Below are 22861 nucleotides of genomic sequence, written 5' to 3'. Positions count from 1 at the left end.
TCTACTTTACAGACCCTCTTCAGCATCCAGCAATAGTCAGCCATCATGTTGACATTCCATCTCCGCCAGTACCTAACCTCCATGTCTTTAATATCCTGATGAAACTTCTCACCCTGTTCTTCACTAACACTTCCTAGATTTTCTGGGAAATAGTCATTGTGAGAGTGTATAAAATGTACATTGACACTCATGTTGTAGCCCAGCTTCTTGAAGTTTGCCAACATATTTTCAACAATATTCTTGTACTCTGGGTTCTTGTTGTTCCCTATGAAGTTCTCAACAATAGACCAATCCATGCCTGTTTTTCTCTTTTATTCATAGTTTCTTCAAAATCTCAATCCCTCATCAGTTTGTGAATTTGAGGTCCAAACGAAATACCTTGTTTTAGCTTCTTTTGGGTTATCGATGGGAATTTATTATCAAGGTAGTTGAAGCAAGAACCTTCCTGAGGTAAAGCATTCACAAACTGTTTCATCAAACCCAGTTTGATGTGCAAGGGTGGAAGGAGGTGGACAGTTTTGGGGTCTACCAAGAGTTTAAGAACTGTGTTCTTTGATCCAGGCAACAACCTGCCTGTCTTTCGCATCCTAGTGCTTACTCCTTTCCTGACTGTCCTACTCGCACAAACAGCAAGGCATTTTTGTGTAGCCAGATTGCTGTCTAAGTAACATGCCTATCACTTTAAATTCAGCATAGACCAACCGACGGTATTTTTCATACTTAATATCTGTCAACAACTTCTTCAGGTTCTAATATGTTTCTTTAAAATGCACAGAATGAGCTACTGTAATTGACTCATATTTATTTCCATTGTGGAGCAACACATCTTTGAGACTCCTCTTTGATGAGTCATATAAAAAGTCTCCACTGTGTAGGATTGTATCTAATTCCTAAATAGTTCAAGTCATTTATATTACTGCAAAAAAATCACAGAATCATCCTCAGAAAAGTAGGGAACTAATTCTCATTCTCTGTGTCTGTACAATGAAAAAAATGTCCCATGCACTATAAGATTTTTTTTTTACTTAAATCTAGAACCAAGGAGTTCTGCTGATTCTTCAGTTAATATAAATCTCCTACAAGATCATTGAGTTCATGCCATGAAAACAATTGAGAGATGGACTTGATGTCTCCAGGCATGTAGACTTCAGTTTCATCTTCAGAAACTTCACTTTCAGCACTCTATGCTGCTACATTCTCCAATATGAGTGGAGGTCACGGAATTGACAAGTTATCTCCATGTGGGACTAGTCTAATGGCAGATGGACTATTAGGTTACATAATGCCCTTATTACTCTTTGCATTGTATCCCTCTACATTAACTAAGCAAAAGTAACAGTCATCACAGTGGTTTGTAGGCTCCTGCCAAATCATAGGAATTGCAAATGGCATTAGCCTTCTTTTTACCATTTTTCCATAATCTGACTGCTTCAACTCAGGTTCAACAAATTTTATGTGGAGTCCATTATTTATATTGGTCATAGAGTTTCACTCCAAAATAAGCACAAATACACATTTTTTTCAAATTCTGTAATATCTTGTCTTTGCTTGAGGACTACATAACTTCCACAAATATATGGCGCCTCCGTAGCCAGGTGGGCAGGAGCAGCAGTGCGTAGCACACGCTTTGTGATTAGACCGGGGTTTGAGCCCGTACCCACCAAATACGGAGGATGCGGAAAGGTCAGGGAATGACCACTGCATATCCCCGGAGCAATATGGCCTTAGTCGCTAATGCTCCTAAAAACCAAATAACAACATCCACAAATATAACAAAATAAGTTTAGATTGTTCAAACACTTGTGTGAGAACACTTTACTCACTTTACAGCACAAGTTTGACACAGTAGCCTCAAAAATAAACGCTGCTGCATGGAGCTCTCAAGGTCAGGAAACAAATGACTGAAGGCAGTGTTGCTAACGTGTGAAGATTTAGTTTACAAATTCCCAGCATTTACTGCTAACTTTATATATTCAATAATACAACTCTCGATATTAATTAACAACTTAGACCATTAGTGATTTGTGAAAAAACAGTATGTGAAAATGAATAACCTTTATGAAATCAGCTTAAAAAACTGAGTTAAAAACAGCTATTAGTTACAAATATTGAAAACCATGCAGAATGGTGTTATCAACCACTTATTGTCATTTCCTAACCATATAAGAGAATGCTACTTTGTTATTGTTTCAGAAGGATAACATTTTGAATCATATTTTTAACCAAATAAATTAAAGCCCCAGAATAAAACTAATTACATTTTAATGTATGTAGATTATTATGTTCTGATGAAGCTTAATCTACATACATTAACCTTTGATATATTTTTACATTACATTGCTTTACAATGTGATTACCCTGTACATATCCATTAACTCACAAATTTCAGAACACTAGAAGTGCACAAATATTTGCTAGTATAAGCAACTACCAGAGGTTAGCTGAGGGTTAAGAAATATCAAAAAATTTTCTCATCAAAATCAGTTCCATTGTCATGACAGTTTTTCCTTGTTACAGGAAGTTGCAGATGTCGGAACTTGAGCTGTCTGAATTGTGACGTAGTGAATTGTTGATTAATGAAGATTAAATTTTTTCAGTAACACACTGCAGTTCTCATCTTTCTTAAGTTGCTTAATTAGCTACAAATTTTATGGTAAAGTTAAGAAAACTTCTTTTTTGTCTCCTACATGATACATTAATTTTAGTAATTTTCAAAGGATGCTGAAAATATATTACAATAACAAACAAAACAAGGCAGTGAGCTTTCATATTATATACAGTGGCAACTGCTTACTCCTTGTAGAACCACTAGAATTCCTGTTGGCAGTGGACTATGAGTTAACAAGAATTTCTGAGAAATCACAAAATGAATATGTGTCATTTTGTGTTGGATGGTTCTGAATTTTTGTCATGTTGATTTATTGGATTGTTTACTGATTTGGTTTTTAAGTTGCATTAACAACTTAGACCATGATATGCTAAGTCTACTTTTATTAGGTAACTGAATGCATTGTTATAATGGGAAGAAAAGTGCCAGTTGCTTGAGCTTTCTGAGTATTGGATAATCAAGCTTTTGTTGTAAAATACTTTTAACTTGTATTGTATTGTTTACCTTTTTTTGTAGTTTTTTAATAATGCTCTGGTCTTGGGCAAAACATCTCAGAGTGAAGTTGCTCATCATTTATATGATCTCATATATGAAGTTTATCAGATTTGTCCAAGCATGTTGGTTTCTGTGTTGTCACAGCTTGAAGTGAAATTGAAGGTGAGTTAGAATTTATCTTTTAAGTATGTTATCTAGTTGTGTTTTTCAATATATAAGGAAGTTAATTCCTTTAGAATACCATTCACATTGATATGATGAGTTTATTCAAGTACACTGGTGTGCAAAACTTAAGGACCAACACAATTTCTAAAGGTTTCAACCACAAAATCTTTACTTAAGGTACTCTTTACTGATGAGAGTAGATTTAGTCTCAGCAGCTATTCTGGATGTCAGCTAATCTGGCGAGAGGTTGGCACACGGTATCACCCCGCAAACATCATTGAAAGGAATCGACATGGCGGTCGAGGTGTTCTCGTCTGGGAAGGCATTATCTTGGATGGACATACACAACTCTGGATACTGGAAGGCAGTATTGTAACCGGTGCACGTTACTGTATTGAGGTAATCCTTCCCCATGTTCATCTGTTCCGAGGTGCCATTAGCCCCAAGTTCGTGCTTATGGATGATAACGCCACACCCCATTGCACTGCAGCTGTTGATATGCTTTTGGAAAGTGAGGACATTGTTCGTATGGATTGACTTGCCCTTTCCGCCAATCTAAATCCCCTCGAACACATATGGACGCTCTGAGGAGACGCCTAACGACACGTTCACACCCACCAGAAAATGTTCACCAGCTGAAGATGGCGCTGACAGAGGAATAGACAATGTTCCCACAAGAACTTATCAACAATGTTGTTCTAAGTATGGACAGGCGATGAAAAGCCTGCATCGACATTAGGGGGTGGCCATATCTCCTACTGAGGGCCACCTCTTCCCCTTGTTTCATCTTTGGCAGTGATGCATCTGTATCATGGCAGCCAGTGCTATGTTGCCATTTTTGAATAAAGTCCCTCTGTTTTGTTTCCGTTGTTGTGTCGGTGTTGTTTCCTTCATCATTTCTGTACCTCACAAGGTTCCTTTGGTGGTACCCATATCCAGGCCCCTCCTGTGAGAAACTACATGTGAAAACTTGACTGGTCCTTAAATTTTGCACACCAGTGTAGAATAAAATACAAAGTGCATTTTGTGTAATATGTAGAATATTAAGAGACACCATGAAACAAAACAAAAACTTTTTTTTCCTTTGGTTACTGAATATCGTTAAAGTTTCCTTTGGTTACTTAATAGTATTTACTTATAACATTAGTCCTCATCTGGCCTTGGAATTAATGCTATAAACTTAACTTTCTTAGAGCACATCAGTATATTTAGTGTAGTTTAGTCATTACATGGGAATGGGGATAGAACAGAACATTGATCAAATGTCATTTTTACTATACTACCCCTCTTTATGATTCTGCTATGGAAAGTCACTAAAATGGTTAATTGTTATTCATAATTTGTGTGCTTTAAGAACATCTCCAGTTAATAGTCTGCTCATGAAACCAACCTCTTATAAAAAAGAAGCTACTATTTGTATTTGCAGCAAAAATGCAATCTCCTCTCTCATTCCACTTAAAAATGCCTTTTTGATCAACAGTGAGAAATTTACCATACAAAGAAACTCAAAACAAATAAGCCAACTGTCCTTAGATCACTCTATTTTTAACAGAGTTAAGATATTCATCTTAACTTGATTAAGAAAGTGATGGGTAATGTTGACTCTTCATGGAATTCCATCTGCTTGCCAATTTGTGATCTTAATTTTTGACAAATTGGGAAAGAAATCCCCAGTGGGTTTCTCTGTTCAGTGAAATTAGAATTTAGACTTACTTCTTCAAAGTATGTAATGTTTACTGACTCTTAGGTGCAGTTAAGTTATCAAAAATTGGATCTTCTAATAGGTATCCAATCCTGAATTATATCAGATCACATTTGTGACAAATTCAAAAAAGCGGGCAACATTCTGTAATCTTTTGCTGGGTCCAGCATTCTTAAATTTTAGGGAATGAATATGCTGATCAAGCTGGCAAAATCCAAGAGATACACATATTTCAGTTTCATTATATATATGCTCATCATATTCATGATGCATCATCATCACAAATATGATGAGAAAGCCAATATGAAAAGCATATTATGTGCAGTGAAAGCAAGTATTATTGCATAATTATAAAAATAATAAATTCACTCAGTCAAACATGCACAATTTTGGAACTTCTAGCTGCTGTTTAGATTAGCAAAAAAGAAGTTACCTTTGCATAGACAACTTCTTTATGCTTAATGCACTAAGGGAGTAGGAACGCAAAAGATGGACACAGAACTAGAGGGTGGTAATATGATCCACCGAGTTTCCATTTATGCTTTTCAGCACTAATGGAAGGATGCACAGTGGAGGAAACCACATGAGTCACTGGAACTATCCTGTTCCGTATTAACTTATAAGTAATATAACATTTAACTCCATATGATAAACAGATAAAATTATAGTTTGTTTGTTTCTAAGCGTGGTATAATTATTACAAGTAAGTTCCAAATAATCTTGCTCTAAAACTGAAAGTATTTTTGAACCACTTTAGGCTCTGTTGTTGTCTAAAGAAAGTAGAAAGAGAAGAAAATTCGTATTATAAAATTTTTAAAAACCCAAATTAGCTTAATGCCTTAATTATAAACTGATATTTTGTATGGAACATAATTAAATTGCAGAACGTAACTTATAAAAGAGCACTGGGTGTTTTAAAATAGATCGATGTTTTTTTTTTTTTTTTTCCATAGAGGGCATTTTTTTTTTTTTTTTTTTTTTTTGATAGAGGGTATACAACGATTATCAGGTCTTTTACTAAATTTTAATAATAAGAAGGAAAACTTATCAGAACATGACTGAAATCTGTTATATTCCATGTGTTGACAAAACTAATGCTGAAGTCACAGTTGAGTATTGAATAAATTAGTACTTCAGTATCTTAATCTTGTAGCTGTGAGATTAAGATTGATCTCAGATTTGGATAGGGTGTGAATAAGAATGAAAAATTGAGAGGTGGTTATGAGATTATGAGCAGATTAATCTGAGTTTCTGAAGGCATGTTTTATAGCTGACATGCTTGTAGGACGTGTGGATACTGAAGGGGATATTTTTGTAATGAACACATCCTATCCCTTGTTCCCCTGATTCCGTCCTGATTCTATATCCAAACAGTATAATGGGTATACTGGACAATGTTGATTGTTTACTCCTGTGTACAGGGTCACTTTCAAGATGACATTGTAATCATCTACCACACCAGATGTATGAAAAGAGTAGTTTGACAGATGTGGACAACTTAAGCATCTAGCTGGCTAGCACAACCTTGAATCTCAGTTTCACTGAACATCTGTGAGATGACCTGGAAAGGCACATTTGTCAGTACAGGTAACCCTTGTATAACACAGTAGTTTGGTTCCTACAAAATCTCATGTAATGCGAAACCATGTTAATACAGAACTAAGAACCAGTACAAAAAGGGGGGTTACATTCCAAAAGCTAACAAAAATACACCAATTTTTTTATAAATATCAGAAACTTAATTTTTATAGTAGTAATAACTTAATATTTTAATTTTATTTTTATAAAGTTATAAATTTTATAAGTTGTAATAACTGAACAAACGTCTTACCTTACAAACTGTGATACTTATATGTCAGATAATGTACGTTCATTTAATTTTCTTCCTCCCTGTTGCTGCTATGCACAATCTCTTCTGCAGCATCTAGCTTTTGTGTACCTTCTGCTCTTTGTCACAATCAAAGTCACAATCTGCACGCTTCGAAGGCACAATTTTTTATGGTCTCAAACAAACAATCACAAGTTCAATAGCACAGAACCTCACCTAGGGATCTCCCAACAAAATACAGTGGACCCCCCTTAGATATAAAACTCAAATTTAACTTTATTACCTTACCAATTAACAAAGTTAAATGTTACATGAAAAAATAAAGTAAAAACCCACACAATTCCAGCTATTGATAATATAACAAATGCAAGATTGAGTTCACTACCCGTTTACAATTGATTGCACTAACAGAAAAGCCCAGTAAACTGGAAACTGCAAATTGTTTTTATAGTTTTATGGTAGTGACCTCCAGAAATGTGTTTTAGAAAAATATCATGAAGGTGATAACAACTAGTGAGTCAACAGCGGGAATTCACAAAAAGGAATGGAAACATTGAAAATTACATTTAACATAACAGCAGGGTTTTCCCAGCACAAAAGCTGAAAAATACCATGTTACATGAGATTTCCCGCAATTCTCAAACCGTGTTAGAGTGAAACTGTGTTATATAAGTACCGTGTTGTGCAAGGTTGCCGCACTTCTCAAACTGTGTTGTAGAAGTACCGTGTTATACAGGGGTTGCCTGTACAATCATCTGCCTATATCACTCCAAGTATTAAAGGAAGTTTTGTTACATGAAGAGTCTGGAATTTTTCATGTTGTCTTCATACCATATTGTGCCAAAGCAGTGATTCAAGCCAACGTCAGTCCAACATGTTAGCTCATTTTCATATTGAAATGACTAGGTAGCGTACTTCTGCTGTATTAAATACTTCATCTTAACTTTTTTTATACTGCACGGTGACCCACATAGAACTACTTTGGCTGACCAGGCTAGCCGGGTGGGTAAAGTGCCTGCCTGGCAACCCAAAGGTCGTGGGTTTGAATCCCGCCTCGGGCTTGGATCAGAGTAGAAAATGCAAAAACCTTGGGAGGTGCAATATGGCCACAGAAGCCAATGCGCCAACAACTAACAAAAAAAAAAAAAAGAACTACTTTGTTATTCACAAGTCAACAGTGATGCACTAATTGAGATTAGATGAGAGATTGGTCAGTCCCAAAAATGCTAGCATGTTGGTGCCTCATATTTTAAACAAATAATTGGACAGTCTTTCAGTAATGTTATTTGTTTAAAAATAATGTATTTTGAGGTGACTTGTGGATGCTGCAAATTCTTATTTATTATTATAAATCCATGATATGGTTATGGGAGGTGAGGTTGCATCCCTCCTCCTTTAACTCTAAATGTTTAAATCACATTGGGAGTCATTGTCAATCTCAGCATAGTGAGTAAGCAGGCTATGGAAGCAGTTCCAGGGAAAAGAATAGATATTGTTATATTTTTAGTTTTTTGACTAAGAATAGATCTTCTTAGTCAAAAGACAGTTAAAATATTTATTTGAATTGCAAGAATTCATGGAAACTGTATTGTATTGTATTCAGCTTAGATTGAACTTAACGACTGGCACAGGAAGGATTGTTTTGGGAAGGAGTTTCTGTGTACTTCCTTCTTTTCTCATTGGCTGCAATTTGTTTGACTCACTCACAAAGAGCCCACCTGAATTTTACAGGTTGTACCCTAATTAGGCTCGTTAGTATATATGCAGAAAGTATCTGTTGTCTTCACTACGTCTGGCCTTCTATATGCAATAACTCGACCCATAGTGGATGGATTTTCATGAAATTTTACATTTTGCTCTTTTAGAGAAAACATTTTTCAAGCCATTCAGAATTTAATTGAAATTGGATCTGGCAGTTATTAATTTCTTTGTCCATCTGTCCATCTCTGTGATAACTCCCAGTGAGGATTTTCACAAAATTTTATATTTAGATATAATGCTTGACGACAAATTTAACTTTATTTCTCATGCAAAATATGTGTTAAAAAAATCAAAGAATTAATGGGAAAAATTATCCGAATTACAATGCTTGGGCCATTAAACCATCGACTCTTAAATTGCAATATACCTGTATTTTTCTTCCCCTAGTATGCTGCACCGTTGGAGCTTGGAGCTTCAGAATAAACAATTGCCAGGTTAAAAAAATACCTCCTTCAAGCTCAGCATTTCTTTCTTTTGGCTGTTTCTCAGACATACAGGACAATCTCAGCCATGGCTTTATAGGTCCTGTGTGGAAAAATTCCAATTCAGTATGAGGTAATATCATAATATCTTCTGTATCATAGTCATAAGGCTATTCCTGCACAAATAGGAAATTAGTCAATTAACTTAGAATTAACGAGAAAGGAGGATACTTCAAGGCTCAGGCTGTAGTTCCTACAGGTGGTCTCTCTCTGAATTGGGCAGAGTCACGAATAGATTTTTGCCCACTGTTTTGGAATTTAACAGACAACAATATACATGGTTCTTCCCTGGCCTTTGTGTCTTTTTTGATTACAGATCATGGGAGTTTAAATACTAAACTTTTTGCATTAGGACTTTCTAACTCTCCCTATTATCATCGCGGTGCTCCAGCGAGTGTGGAGCAACTGATCTTTGACTGTGTTACGTACATTGATCTTAGACATGTGTTACGTACATTGATCTTAGACATGAGTTACAATTATTGACTAATGTGTATGACTATAATTATTTGGCTCATTTCCTGGCAAACAGAGAAATTTTCTTGGCTTTGTTGGATTATACTGATAAAATCTTTAGGAGAAGAAAGCGATTTGTAAATGCTGACTTATATAATCGTGGTTAATGGTTAAAAATTGTACATTTCTAAATTTTTTTAAAAAATTGATGTTTTAGTTAAGGAAAATGCTTTTGTAGCTCCAGATGGCTTTTACTTGGTCAATTGTATACTCTGATGGAGTAGGTTAATGAGCCTGGCTGTGCTATCTAAATAGTGTAAATTGTCTGTGAAATGTAGTCTTGTTCTAGACTTATGACCTTTTATGTTAAGGGTTATTGATGTGGACTTGCCAGACTGTTTCTGGCTTGTGAAGGGCTTTTTCTGTATATTTAGAGTCCATGTGCTGGCCTAGATTCTTGTTTTGGGCTAGGAAACTATAACTAGAACAGTGAATTGAACTCAACTTTTGCAAAGGTATTTTGTTGTTTATTACTGGACTGAGTGATTTTAACCATGATGTTTTGTGGAAATAGATTTGTTGCAGGTTTGGATTGTGTTAGGTTGCATTTCGATCAATTCGGCCCTGGAAAGATTGTGCAAGGCTCAAGGGGTAGAATTTTTTTTAGCCTGGACTGTACTTGTTAACATGACAGACTGCTTCTATAGGGATGGGATACACTTAAATAGAAAGGGTGCAAGAATATTTGTTGGTGCTATCTAGCAGTGTTAGGTGGGTCGGAAAACTGCAAGCTTGGGGGGAGACAAAGACTAATAGATTAACAGTAGCCACTGGCAGAGGTGAAAGAGATTCTTGCACTGCTTCTATTGGAATGAGCAGAAGCCTGAAAAACAAGATACAGGATATTTCAGAGACTGCTGGGAGTTATTGCGGTATTGTTATTGTTATTTGTTTTTTTTTGTTTTTTTTTTTTAGGAGCATTAGCAACTAAGGCCATATTGCTCCGGGAATATGCGGTGGTCATTCCTGACCTTTCCATATCCTCCGTATTTGGTGGTGACGGGCTCGAACCCCGGTCTAATCAAGAAGCGTGTGCTACGCACTGCTGCTCCTTCCCACCTGGCTATGGGGGCGCCTTTATTGCGGTACAAGTAAACACATGGGTTGTGTTAGGGTAGCTAAGAATAGGAACAGGTGCATGTATACTTGGTTGTGTACACCAGTGCTAGGAGTTTAGTAAATAAATTTGATGAATTTGAGGTATTGCTCAAAACATCAAAGGCAGATATTGTTGGGATTTCAGAGATGTGGTGTCACACAGATATGGGTGTCGCTGTGGTCGCGGAAGTGTACGGACGCATCTGCACGAAGCTCCACTTGATGTAAACGGCGGACGACGATATTGCGCGATCTTCGATTTAGGCAAGTATTAGAACATGGATTTTTCAGGTTTGAAGAGTATCACAGATGAAGGTAAGTAAATTAAGTCGGGCAAGAATAGTTTTTGTGATTGTATTTGCCTATTTTTGCTCTTTTGAGAGTGATTTTGTCCAGCGTGATCGCTACAGCTTCAGCGGTAGCGAGCCCACTGGCATAGCCACTGATTTGAATACGTCTCAAAAGTCGAGAAATTTGAATATATTATACTTGAAACGGCTCGTGATAAGGTTATTTTGTATGGAAAATATAATACTCCTGACAGAATTAACTTATACTTAGTTTATAAAATAGTTTTCTTTGTCTACAGGCGTTTCCGCCAAAACCTGAAAATTGCGATTTCTGATTTCTAGTGGGCCTACACTGGAAATAAGTACCTCAAACCACTACTTAAAACGTCAGAAAATTGCTACGAAAGTGAATTTAATGCAGAAATTATGGCTGAAAAATCAAATAATGACAAATTCTGGACAATGACCTAAAAGACTCCTCTGAAAATGAAGCTAGAGTGCTCAGGGAGAAAGCCCCTGTTAATGAGGAAAATGGTAACGAACTGGATAGCTGGCCTCCTGGCCCCCTCAGTATTAAGAAGGGCAGGAAAGGAAAAAATCAAGAAACTATAGAAATTCCAGAGATGCAACAAAAGACAGAAGAAGAACTAAAACTAGACTACCTAACAAATTTGACTGACCCTATCAAACAGGCAAAGGAAACCAGAGTGTATCTAGAAGAATATATGCACAAGCAAACCAACAGAATCACTTCTGCAATTAGGCTGCAGATAGTGAACTGTTGGTCACTGCTTGAGCAGCGCCTGATTGAATTAAACACAGAGAACCAAGTGTTAAAATCAAAATTAGAGGTTACAACTGAGGAGAAGAACAACTATAAAACAATGAACACACTAACCTATGCCCAATGTGCAAAGGTTAATGGCAAACAGGACATAACTAAAGCAAAACAAATAGCTACTAAGCAACCTAATATAAACAAGGAAAGCAACATTGTTATTCTGAAAGCAAAAAGTGACTCTACCCATAAAACCAGTGAGGCAGTTAAGGACACAGTGGTAACAAAGCTGAGGCCTCATCTGAGAGAAATAAAGATAAACAACATGCGGAAAATCAGGAATAATGGAGTCCTGATCGAGGTAGCAAGCAAAGAAGATCTAAGAAAAATAGAAAACCATCCTGAAATTGAAAAACTGGGCTTGGTCCCTGAAAAACCAAAAGGGAAAAACCCTAATATTATAATCTTTGATGTACCTGTGTCAGTAATAGAAAAAGAATTCATGATGGATATCTACTTCAAAAACTTTAACAATGAAATGACAATAGATGAATTTGCTGCTGAATTCCTGCTGAAAAGAGCAACAAAAAACAAAAGGAATGGACAACTCAACATAATTGCAGAAATTACACCAAAAATTTGGAAGGTATTGCAGGGACAACAGAGAATCTATGCTGGCTGGACCAGTCATAGATTTAGAGAACATTTCCCTATCCTATTGCTTTAACTGCCATAAATATGGTCACATTGCCAGAGACTGCACTCAGAAAGAACCTGTCTGTGGTCACTGTGCAGTCACTGGCCACGATTACAAAAATTGAAAAAATAAGTCTCAGCAGCCAAAATGTGCTACCTGCAAGGCAGCACGGCTGACTGACTATACACATAGTATCAGGGATGATAAATGCCCCAGTTATAAAAAAATGGCAAAACTTATACAATCTAGGACCAACTATGGGCCAGATTGAAAATATAAATGTGACTAGGGCTCTAAATCTTGTCCAATTGAATGCTCAAAGAGCAAGAGCCGTTGTAGATCAGATCAAACTCAAATTGGAAGAAAATAATATAGATATCTTGGTACTCCAGGAGCCCTACGCACATATGGGTAGAGTTCAGGGATACCCAAGAGACTATAAAATAATAGAATACACCTCAGGTGTCCCTTCCACAGCAATAGTAGTTAAAAATACTGACCTTACAGTCACAAAGGTGGGTCACCTCTGCTCCCCAGTGGGAGTGTGTGCCCATATTACCAGTGCTGTAGGACAGTTTTACATTATTTCTCTATATTCCAGACCAGGTGAAGATATAAATCCAACTATTGAATACCTACAAGTAGTCACAAACTTGCTACCTACTGCAAATATCATAGTGTGTTCTGATGTCAACTGCCGGTCAGCCTTATGGCATAGCCGTACAGAAGACAGAGCAGGCACACACACAACGGCCAGATACTTTCAGACTATATAGACACCTCACCCTTTCAAGTGCTAAACCAACCAAATAACCTCCCAACTTTTAGCAGTACCATGTGGGAGAGTGACATTGATATCACTCTTGCCACCAATTCAATAGCTTATAAAATCACAGACTGGTGTTTCCAGCCAGCCTGGACCACATCAGATCACAGAGCCATTTCCTTCAAACTAAACAGGCAATTACAAACAACCCAACACTCTCTGTTGGATATCAAAAGGTATAACCTTAAAAAGGCAAACTGGCAGATTTTTGCAGAACATACAGCAGCTGAGCTGCAAAAACAGGAAAATGTTTTCTCATTTTGTTAAAATGAGAAAACATTTTAACAAAAACAGCAACCCTGTCTATCCCACGGAAAAAACCGAGGAAGCAGACAGTTCCCTGGTGGTGCCCCGAACTGATTATACTCAGAAGTAGGGTACACCAGGCACGGAGACATTTTCAAAGAGCCAGAACATCTTGGTCACAAAATGAGGTGGATGCACTGAGAGATTCTTATAAAACTCTCAGGAATCAGTATACAGCCCTCATAAGAGATAAGAAAAAGGAATGCTGGAAGCACTTGGTGGGAACTACTGGAAACAATAACCCTTGGGGAGTTGTCTACAGAATAGTGACCAACAAGCTGCCAAGAGGAGATGTCTTAGAAACTACTGTCAAACCAGATGGAACCCCAACCCTGTGTTGGGTGGATTCTGTAAATAACATCCTAGACAGTATCATTCAGACTGAAACTGGAAATCATTCCCCCACTCAGCTCGACATTATAAAAGAAAACACTGAATATGACAATGCCAATATTGAACCTCTGTTCACTATACAAGACTTAGAAATAGCACTATCTAAAACCAAAAACAATAAATGCCCAGGTTTTGACCTCTTAGAGGTTGAGATTATCAAAAAATTAGCGGAAATAGCACCAGATAAATTAATAGCACTATATAATAACTGTATGACAGAAGGTATATTCCCAAAAATATGGAAACAAGCTGTGTTAAGGTTAATCCTGAAAAACCCTGAAAAACTCCCTACTGATCCCAAATCATATAGACCAATAGCCCTACTCCCTGTACTAGGGAAAATATATGAAAGATTAATATACAGCAGATTAGCTCAATATTACACAGAAGCAGGCTTGCATTCCAACAATCAGTATGGTTTTAAGCAGGGCAATTCTACGGAGGATGCCATGCACCACCTACTGACAACAGTTAAAAACACAGAGGAGAAATATATGCTGGCAATCTCCATTGACTTTGCTGGGGCATTTGACTCACTGTGGTGGCTTAGTGTCCTTAGGAGACTTCGCCAGGCAAATGCCCCACAAAACCTCTTTAAGGTAATAAACAGCTACCTTACAGACAGAATTGTCTCAGTACGCACAAGGTTCCAGGAATTGACACGCCCTGTGAATAAAGGCTGCTCGCAGGGATCAATCCTTGGCCCTTTCTTTTGGAACATTGTTCTGGATGAATTTCTGGCCTTGGATCTGGGCCCCGTGGAAAGCCTGGCCTTTGCAGACGACATGATTTTCCTTGTAAAAGGCAACTCATGAGTGGTTGTAGAGCAAAGATCAAATGCCGCTCTCTTGCAGCTGCAGGAGTGGACACAAATGCACATGCTCAAAATATCGCCTGAAAAAACCAAACAAATACTTCTAAAAGGTAATTTGGACATAAGAAGATGTCCACAAATCAAAATTAACACAATCACTATAAAAATTGTAACAGAACTAAAATATCTTGGAGTGGTCTTTGATTCAAAATTAACTTTTTACCCCCATTTGATCTACTTGGCGAAGAAAGTGCGAAATTATGCAGGTATGATTGCCAGGATCAGTCGAGCAGACTGGGGAATCAAAAGAAAGACCCTGGCAATCATATACCGTGCAATGTTCCTACCTGTTATCACCTATGGAGGCGGTGCGTGGTTCATCCGCTCGGCCATAGTAAGAAATAGGAATAAATTAGAATCGATACAAAGCACAATACTACTCACTATTACCAGAGCATGTCGCACAGTAAGCACACCTGCACTACAGTTGCTGGCCGGAACTCTCCCACTTTACCTGGAAGTAGCCAAAAGAGGCTTATATTATAGATTTAAAAAGGGCATACCCACAGAATTTCTGGGGATAGCCCTTGATACAACCAATACCTTCAATGATGAAAGAAAAAGAATAGCCACAAAGCTCCACGAGCTATGGCAAACAAAGTGGGAGCAGGAAACCAGAGGTCTGGTCACCAAACGGTTTCTGCCACTGGTGTCAATGGTTAGCCCAAAGCCACCTAAGTGGTATGCCCCTGGACTTTTTACAACATTTCTATTGACAGGGCACGGCTCCCTAAAGGCGAAACTAACCTCCTTAGGCCTGACCGATGACCCAAACTGCACCTGTGGCGAAAGTGAAGACTGGGCACACATTCTCTATGAATGTATAGTATATGACATCCCAAGAACAGTGCTAATAGCACAGATTGGTCCCCTTCCCAGGGGAGAAGAACATCTGTTCATCATAGAAGAGCAAAATTATAAAGCTTTTACATCTTTCACACAGAAAGTTTTCGAAATGCAAAGAATGGCAATTCAGAGCAATGCAAAGAATGGCAATTCAGCCCCCCAGCAATTAAATAATAATCAATAGTAAAATTGCCCAAGTTTCCCACCACGCCCAGATGATGACTTAAAAACTGTTAGGATAGCATTATTCTGCACCCTGACAGAAACCTGACATAACAAAACTCCCCATGACTATCATGCCATGTGTAGGAACCTGGGGCCCCAAACCAATGTAGGGGAGGGGGATGGGAATGCATGCAGAGAAAGTGAATGGGAATGATCAGAAGAGCAAATGTAATTGGCCGAAAGAATACAAAGTTAAAAATAACTTACATTACTTTATATATACTGTACCAACAAACATTTACAAACCACATAAACACTATCACTGCATTCTCCCCTGGCCTGCAAAAAAAAAAAAAAAAAACCTTGCAGCTAGGCCTGCACCACAACTGAAGAATAACAGTAAGTTGCGGTGCCCAGAGAGTGCAGTGCTGAAAGAAAGAGTCGAATAAATGAGATGAGAGCTAGAAGAATGAATAAAAGTGTAAGCGTGAGAGAAAAGAACACAAACCACAAATGCTAAGTTAAGTACACACTAACCCTAGTTTTAATTAGTATTTAAATTTACACTACCCATCATTGCATCCCCTCCTGGCGTGTGAGAAAAAGATGAATGAGTTGAGTGAAATAAAAAAATAATAATAATAAAAAAATAAAATAAAAATATATATATATAAAAAAAAAATTATAAAATAAGAAAAAAGTATTAAAATAAAAAATAAATAAAAATAAATTATAAAATAAGAAAAAAGTATAAAAAAAAAAAAAAAAAAGAATGCAAGTAGAGTGAGAATGCACATTACGAATGAAGTAAATGTGTCTTCCCCCCCCCCCTCACCTGGTAGGTTCCCCACTGCCAGCTAACATATCCCACCCCCAGAGCGGGATGGGCAGCTGGACCTTTATACCGGATTCGACACTCCTTGGACATGACACCGACGAAGACATTCTGCGGCTTTGCTGCCAACACGCCATTGGCGATCCGAACTGGGTACTCTAACCTGGTTCCCTTTAAAACCCCATCCCCAGGCAGGGAATGGAGGAGACGGATCTCTGTCTCCTCTCCTCCCTGCCTACCCCCCATATTTTGCCAGGTGGGGCTCGTCTCCACTGACCTCTTTGGGGATGCCTACTCTATCCGTCCCTATTCTTCTATCTGTTTCCTCCCCAGTCTTCAATCTCCCCCCTCTCTCTCTCACTAAATCGACCGAGTACACCCCTTAACAATGCCGCCAAATTATAACCAACGTCTAAATTCTACCGGTTTTGTGCAAATCTCTAAGATATCAAACACTATCAGCTTTTATTTAGCGTTACATGTCTAAATTTAATAACATCAAAATTTTGCCCGACCTATTTGGCCTTAACACATCTCTTTAGTGTTCAACCCTAACCAGCGATTTCCTAACAGCAATCCCATTAAGCATTAATGTCAAATGCATAAACTTTTTTTTTTTTTTTTTTTAAATAGGCCCTAGCCACTGAAATCCCAGGAAACTAGGTGGCAGGACCTGCCAGAGCAAATTGTTGTGATACTGGATACACCCGGCTAGCCTCCACGTGGCAGGGTATGGGCAACGTCGGGCCCCACTAGGGGCCTGGCGGCCAATAAGCCGGATAAACAATGGGCACAACATATCACACTACACAGACACGACCCACACACTTTCAAGTCTCTGGCTTGACAGTGTACTGTCCTCGATACAGCGAAACACACGCGGAGATGGGAGAAATCCCAGGTGCCGTCTGACACGAACATACCTTATGTCACACAGATATAAGGAATGCAGAACTGGAAATTGGGGAGTACAACATCTACAGAAATGATAGACAGGATAGGAAGGGAGGAGGGGTTATGCTATTAGTTAAGAAACACACAAAATCCAAGGAAGTGAAGCCAGTCGACATCGCTGGACAGTGCAGTGTCGAGTCAGTTTGGTGTGACAAGCATTGGGAGATCAAAATTGAGAGTAGGAGTGTGCTATAGACCTAATGACTCTGATGAGTATAATAAGAAACTGTACAGGGAAATAGAGTGGGCCAGTAAATCAGAGAGTCTTATAATGGGGGATTTTAATTTCCCAGATATTGACTGGAATTTGGGGTCTGGTCACTCACACACTAGCAAGGCTTTTGTGGATTTATTGGATGATTGTTTTCTACATCAGCATGTTCGGGAGGCAACTAAAGGGAGTAATACTCTTGATTTGATTATCAGTAGTGATTCTTCATGCATTAAGAATCTGCAGATAAATGAACCACTAGGTGGCAGTGATCACAGTGTGCTGAAGTGAGATTTACTCAAAGAGGTAACTACCATTAGGGGTAAAGGGAAGGGTTATTGCTTTCGTAAAGGTGACTACGATGGACTGAGACAGTATTTAAATTCTATACAGTGGGACCAACTGATGATGTTACCAACAGCAAATTCAAAATGGGAAGCATTCAAAGAACTTATCTTGGAAGCTACTAGGCTTTACATACCAACTAAGAAATATTGTTCAAGGTTTAGGCCTAAATGGATATCAGATGAACTAATGAGACATATGGCAGAGAAGAAAAATGCATGGGATACATATAAATTAACACGTGATACAGAAGCCTATGATAGATACAAGTTGATCTGTAACCAAGTTACAAAGGAGGTTAGGCAGGCGAAGGCAGATTACGAGAAATCTTTGGCAAGGGATGCAAAGAAAAACAGCAAAGAATTTGTTACTTATGTAAACTCTAGAAGGAAGGGGATGAATCAGATTGGTCCACTTGATATTGATGGGTCAACAGATGATGATCCTGCTCAGGTAGCTAACAAACTAAATGAATATTTTGCATCGACATTCACACATGAGGAGTTATTCAGCGAGGGGGAATGCCAGAGGTGTATTCAACTCTGGCAGTAAGCTAGAGAATCTTGTAATAACTGAGAGTAAAGTGGAGGAGAAATTGTTGAAGATAAAGACAAGAAAGGCACCTGGGGTGGGTGGGATCTATCCAGTTATATTAAAGGAGGCAGCAAAGGAAGTAAGCAAACCCTTAGCCATAATTATTAGAGCTTCCTTGGACTCAGGGGAGGTACCCACAGACTGGAGATGTGCAAATGTGACCCCAATTCACAAAGGAGAATCAAAGGCTGACACAAGTAATTATAGACCTGTGAGTTTAACTTCTGTTCCAGGAAAATTAATGGAGGCACTGGTTAAAGAAGCACTGCAGGATCATCTAGACAAGGCTTCAGTTATAGCTCGGACACAGCATGGTTTTATTAAGGGGAAGTCTTGCCTGACCAATTTGATTGGATACTATGATGCCATCACAAAAGAACTGGATGCAGGGAATAACTTTGATATTATATACTTGGATCTTAGAAAGGCTTTTGATACTGTTGCACATGGAAGACTGCTGCACAAATTGGAGCAGTGTGGCATTGGACCAAATTGCTGCTATGGATAAAGGGGAGGTTGAGGAGGAGAAAACAGAGAGTGGTAATCAATGGACACTGCTCATCATGGACTAATGTTATTAAGGGATTCCCTCAGGGTTCGGTGTTGGGTCCATTGTTGTTTTCTGTATTTATGAATGATATTGATGATGGTATATCAAGCTTAATGTCCAAGTTTGCAGATGATACGAAGGTTGGCAGGGTTGTCGAGGATGCTACTGACACTATGCTGCTGCAACAGGATCTGGAAAGGTTGAGCAGATGGGCTGTGAGGTGGCAAATAAAGTTTAACATTGACAAATGTAAAGTACTACACATGGGAAACAGCAACCCCAGAGCAACGTATCAACTCTGTGGTGCTACACTGACAGTGGTAGAGAATGAAAGGGACCTGGGGGTGGTTGTACAGGCAGATATGAAGTTCTCTGAGCAGTGCAGACGGGCTGCAAGAGTAGCTCATGGTGTATTGTCGATGATATATAGGAATTTTTCTAGCAGGGATAAGGAGGTGATTATTCCCTTGTATAAGGCAATGGTCAGGCCACAATTAGAGTACTGTATACAGGTCTGGAGGCCTCATTTCAAGAAGGATGTAGATCTGCTGGAATGAGAACAGAGAAGGGCAACAAGATTAGTGAATGGAACAAAAGGGTGCTCTTATGAAGAAAGGCTTAAGTTTTGCAAATTACAGTGTCTGGAGACTAGGCACCAGCGAGGTGATCTGATAGAGCTGTATAAAGCCTTGAATGGTTTGAGCATGCTCAATGCTGATGGGATTCTTCCTCTTGCTCAGAATAATCACCTGAGAGGGCATAAATTCAAATTGAGGAAAGACAGATGTAGGATAGACGTGCAGAAATTTGCCTTTAGCCAGCGGGTGGTTGGTTAGTGGAACAGACTTCCATCTCTTGTCGTGGAAGTCGATAGCCTAAATAAGTTTAAGGCTCAGCTGGACAGGTATTTCGAATGAACAGAGGGGTGAAGTGGAAGTGTTTTTTTTTTTTTTTTTTTTTCTTTTGGCTGATGCTGCATAAGCTTGCTTTCTTGCATCAATCGCAGGTGGTAGATGACTTTCATCAACCGGTGAAATACCACCACTTTGCTTATTGGAGGCTTGAAGTGTTGAAACCCATGTTTAGTCTCTAGAGCAAAGTTTCCGGCATCCCCCCCCCCATACTTCTCCTTGAACCCATGCACGGTACTAAGTACTATAGATTTTGATACCTTTCGTGTTTGGGGTTTTCATAAAAAAAAAAAAAAAAAAATGCCTCTACTAATGCTAATGCTAGTTTGCTCAAAGGAAAGGTGTGCAATCCCCTTAGTAGGGATTGCTGCTGTCATACTTGCAAGTTTGGATTTGAGAATTTGAGATTTGAGAGTTTGGTTCCCTTGGAAGCTAGGGTTTTTTTTTTTTTTTTTTTCCAATTAACTGTTGATCTTGTTGTGCATGAATCAGTGTGTGCCTTGATGATTTAATTCTCAGTCTTGCACTTTAGCACAGTTTTGTACTGGTCTGCTTGGTGTCCTGGACTAAGGAAAAATGTAAGATTGATAATGGTAATATCAACAAATAGGCAAATTGTGTTAAACATTTTCCTAAGACACACAATATTTAAGCAAATATTATAATATGGATATTCACACTTTTGGTGTTCTCTTAAGGAAAAGGGCACTAATACTGCCTGTTGTACTGGATTCTGTTGGAACTGGTGAGCATGAACCCTTTGGACTATTCCTAGTGAATTGAATGCAGATATTATTCATATTGGCTCCTAACCTGGATTAAGAAGTATTTCACTGTTTTGGTAAAATTGATTGGAATTCCAAATTCTTGACTGAGATGTACATATGTTTTCTTCCCCCAAGTGCGGGAGTTTCCCTCAAAGTTGTTCATTGAGTTTGTGCATGAGTTGGTTTACATGCACTTTGACAATCTTTGTGTATATTCCTGAGTATGGGAATTGGTTTCTATTGTGAAAAACGACTCTTATGGTGTATGAATTGTTTTGTTAAATAAGTTTTATAGAATTTTGGTTATGCTTCTAGTTGTGAGAATCTTGTAAATGTCTGTTTGGGGTAATGATTTATTCCCCAGATTTAGATATTTTGAGGATTTAACATGTAAAAGGTTATATATTGAATTGAATAGCTTAAATGTTGTTTATCCTTCTTGCTACTCCTAAGATGGGATGCAGTGTGTAAATATGATTATTGTAAATATTGAAAATTGCTTTGGAAGCCTTGTTACTTTCCACTATTTTAGTGGTTTTCTATTCAAAGATGGAGTTTTGTGTAAATACTAGATTTAAGTATTAGCCTTAAGTTTTGGATAGAGAATTTCTGTCCATTGGTTTACTCTTTCTATTCTTTGTTCTTTCGTTCTTAATTCTTCTATTTCATAAGAATGCCTCCTCTCTCATTCCCATTCTTCTTTACTCTAAGTCCTATTCTTCTGTTTCTTGGGATTGCCTTCTTCTTTCATGCCCTTGCTTTCTGTCAGCTTTCCTTCCTTCCTACTCCCATACTTCTCCCTCAATTCCTTTTCCTTTCCTTCAATACCTTGGGGCACCCAGACTTGCCTGATAGCCCCAGTAAGAGTCTCAGCTAGAAAGTGATCCCTGGCACACCACCACGTTGCCAAGGTTGGGAGTCAGGGGGACCAGATATCCCCTGTCCCCTGGCTGCAAAGTTGCCAGGTGCCTGCACTCAACAACACACATACTTACACAACTACATACATACACTTGCTGGCCTTGCCTTATGCCTTTTCAGATGTTACAGCAGCATAAGGGGGAACCCTGGAGAACCCAATTAAAACAAACACACATTGACATTGTGCATCCACCGTATTGTCCATTCTTCTCTCTGATCAGCAGATGGCAATAAACATAATGTCCAGTGATTCAGCTACAATATATGGTATATGCATAGCCTGTGTAATATATATATATATATAATTACTATGTAAGAGTATAATTGGTACTATATAGGTACCCAAAGTGTATTAAAACATTGGCTTAAAAGTAATCAGCAGGTCATAAGTATATATATATACTTATTACTGATATATATATATATATATATATATATATATTTAATCTATTACGAAATATTGGAATAGACGTAAAAGGATGTCAGATCAGATTAATGCCATCAACTGTATATTGAATATTACATCAGTCTGTAATCTAATTACTATTGTGAGAGTATAATTGGTACTATATAGGTACTTAAAGTGTATTAAAACATTGGCTTAAAAGTAATCAGCAGGCCATAAGGCCAAAAGAACCTATAAAGACTAAGATAGCCTGTGTTAGTTTACATTGCTATACCCTAGAAATAAACATATAATTACCAATAAAATAAAAATATAAAATAGAATAAAATAATGATTATGCAGCTAGTTATTGATAATCGGATACATTGAATGACACTTTTTCGAGAGCTAACACCATTCAATATATCCCACCAATAATTAGCAAGACTATCTGTTTTTGATTGTTATCTTCCTGTTTAATAAATTCAATAATAACAATCAAACAGAAAGGTTTGATTGTTATCTTCCTGTCCAAATAATAAACCCAAAGGCAATCTA

At 38.0% G+C, this 22861-nt stretch overlaps 1 protein-coding gene across 1 annotated transcript in view; it reads left to right on the top strand.

The window, feature by feature from the left end:
* LOC150079790 (sister chromatid cohesion protein PDS5 homolog B-like) overlaps window positions 1–22861 on the top strand; it is a 284729-nt gene that overhangs the window by 71214 nt on the left and 190654 nt on the right. The window contains exon 8 of the mRNA XM_090383234.1: window positions 3125–3265. Coding sequence (XP_090239360.1) covers window positions 3125–3265 — 141 coding nt within the window. The remainder of the gene's footprint in view (window positions 1–3124; window positions 3266–22861) is intronic.

The sequence above is a fragment of the Mastigoproctus giganteus genome, chromosome 10, assembly GCF_048544385.1.
Source record: "Mastigoproctus giganteus isolate SK-2022 chromosome 10, ASM4854438v1, whole genome shotgun sequence".
In the NCBI taxonomy this organism is placed as follows: domain Eukaryota; kingdom Metazoa; phylum Arthropoda; class Arachnida; order Uropygi; family Thelyphonidae; genus Mastigoproctus; species Mastigoproctus giganteus.
The sequence above is the reverse complement of the archived record's forward strand: the minus strand, read 5'-3'. Positions and strand labels throughout refer to the sequence as shown.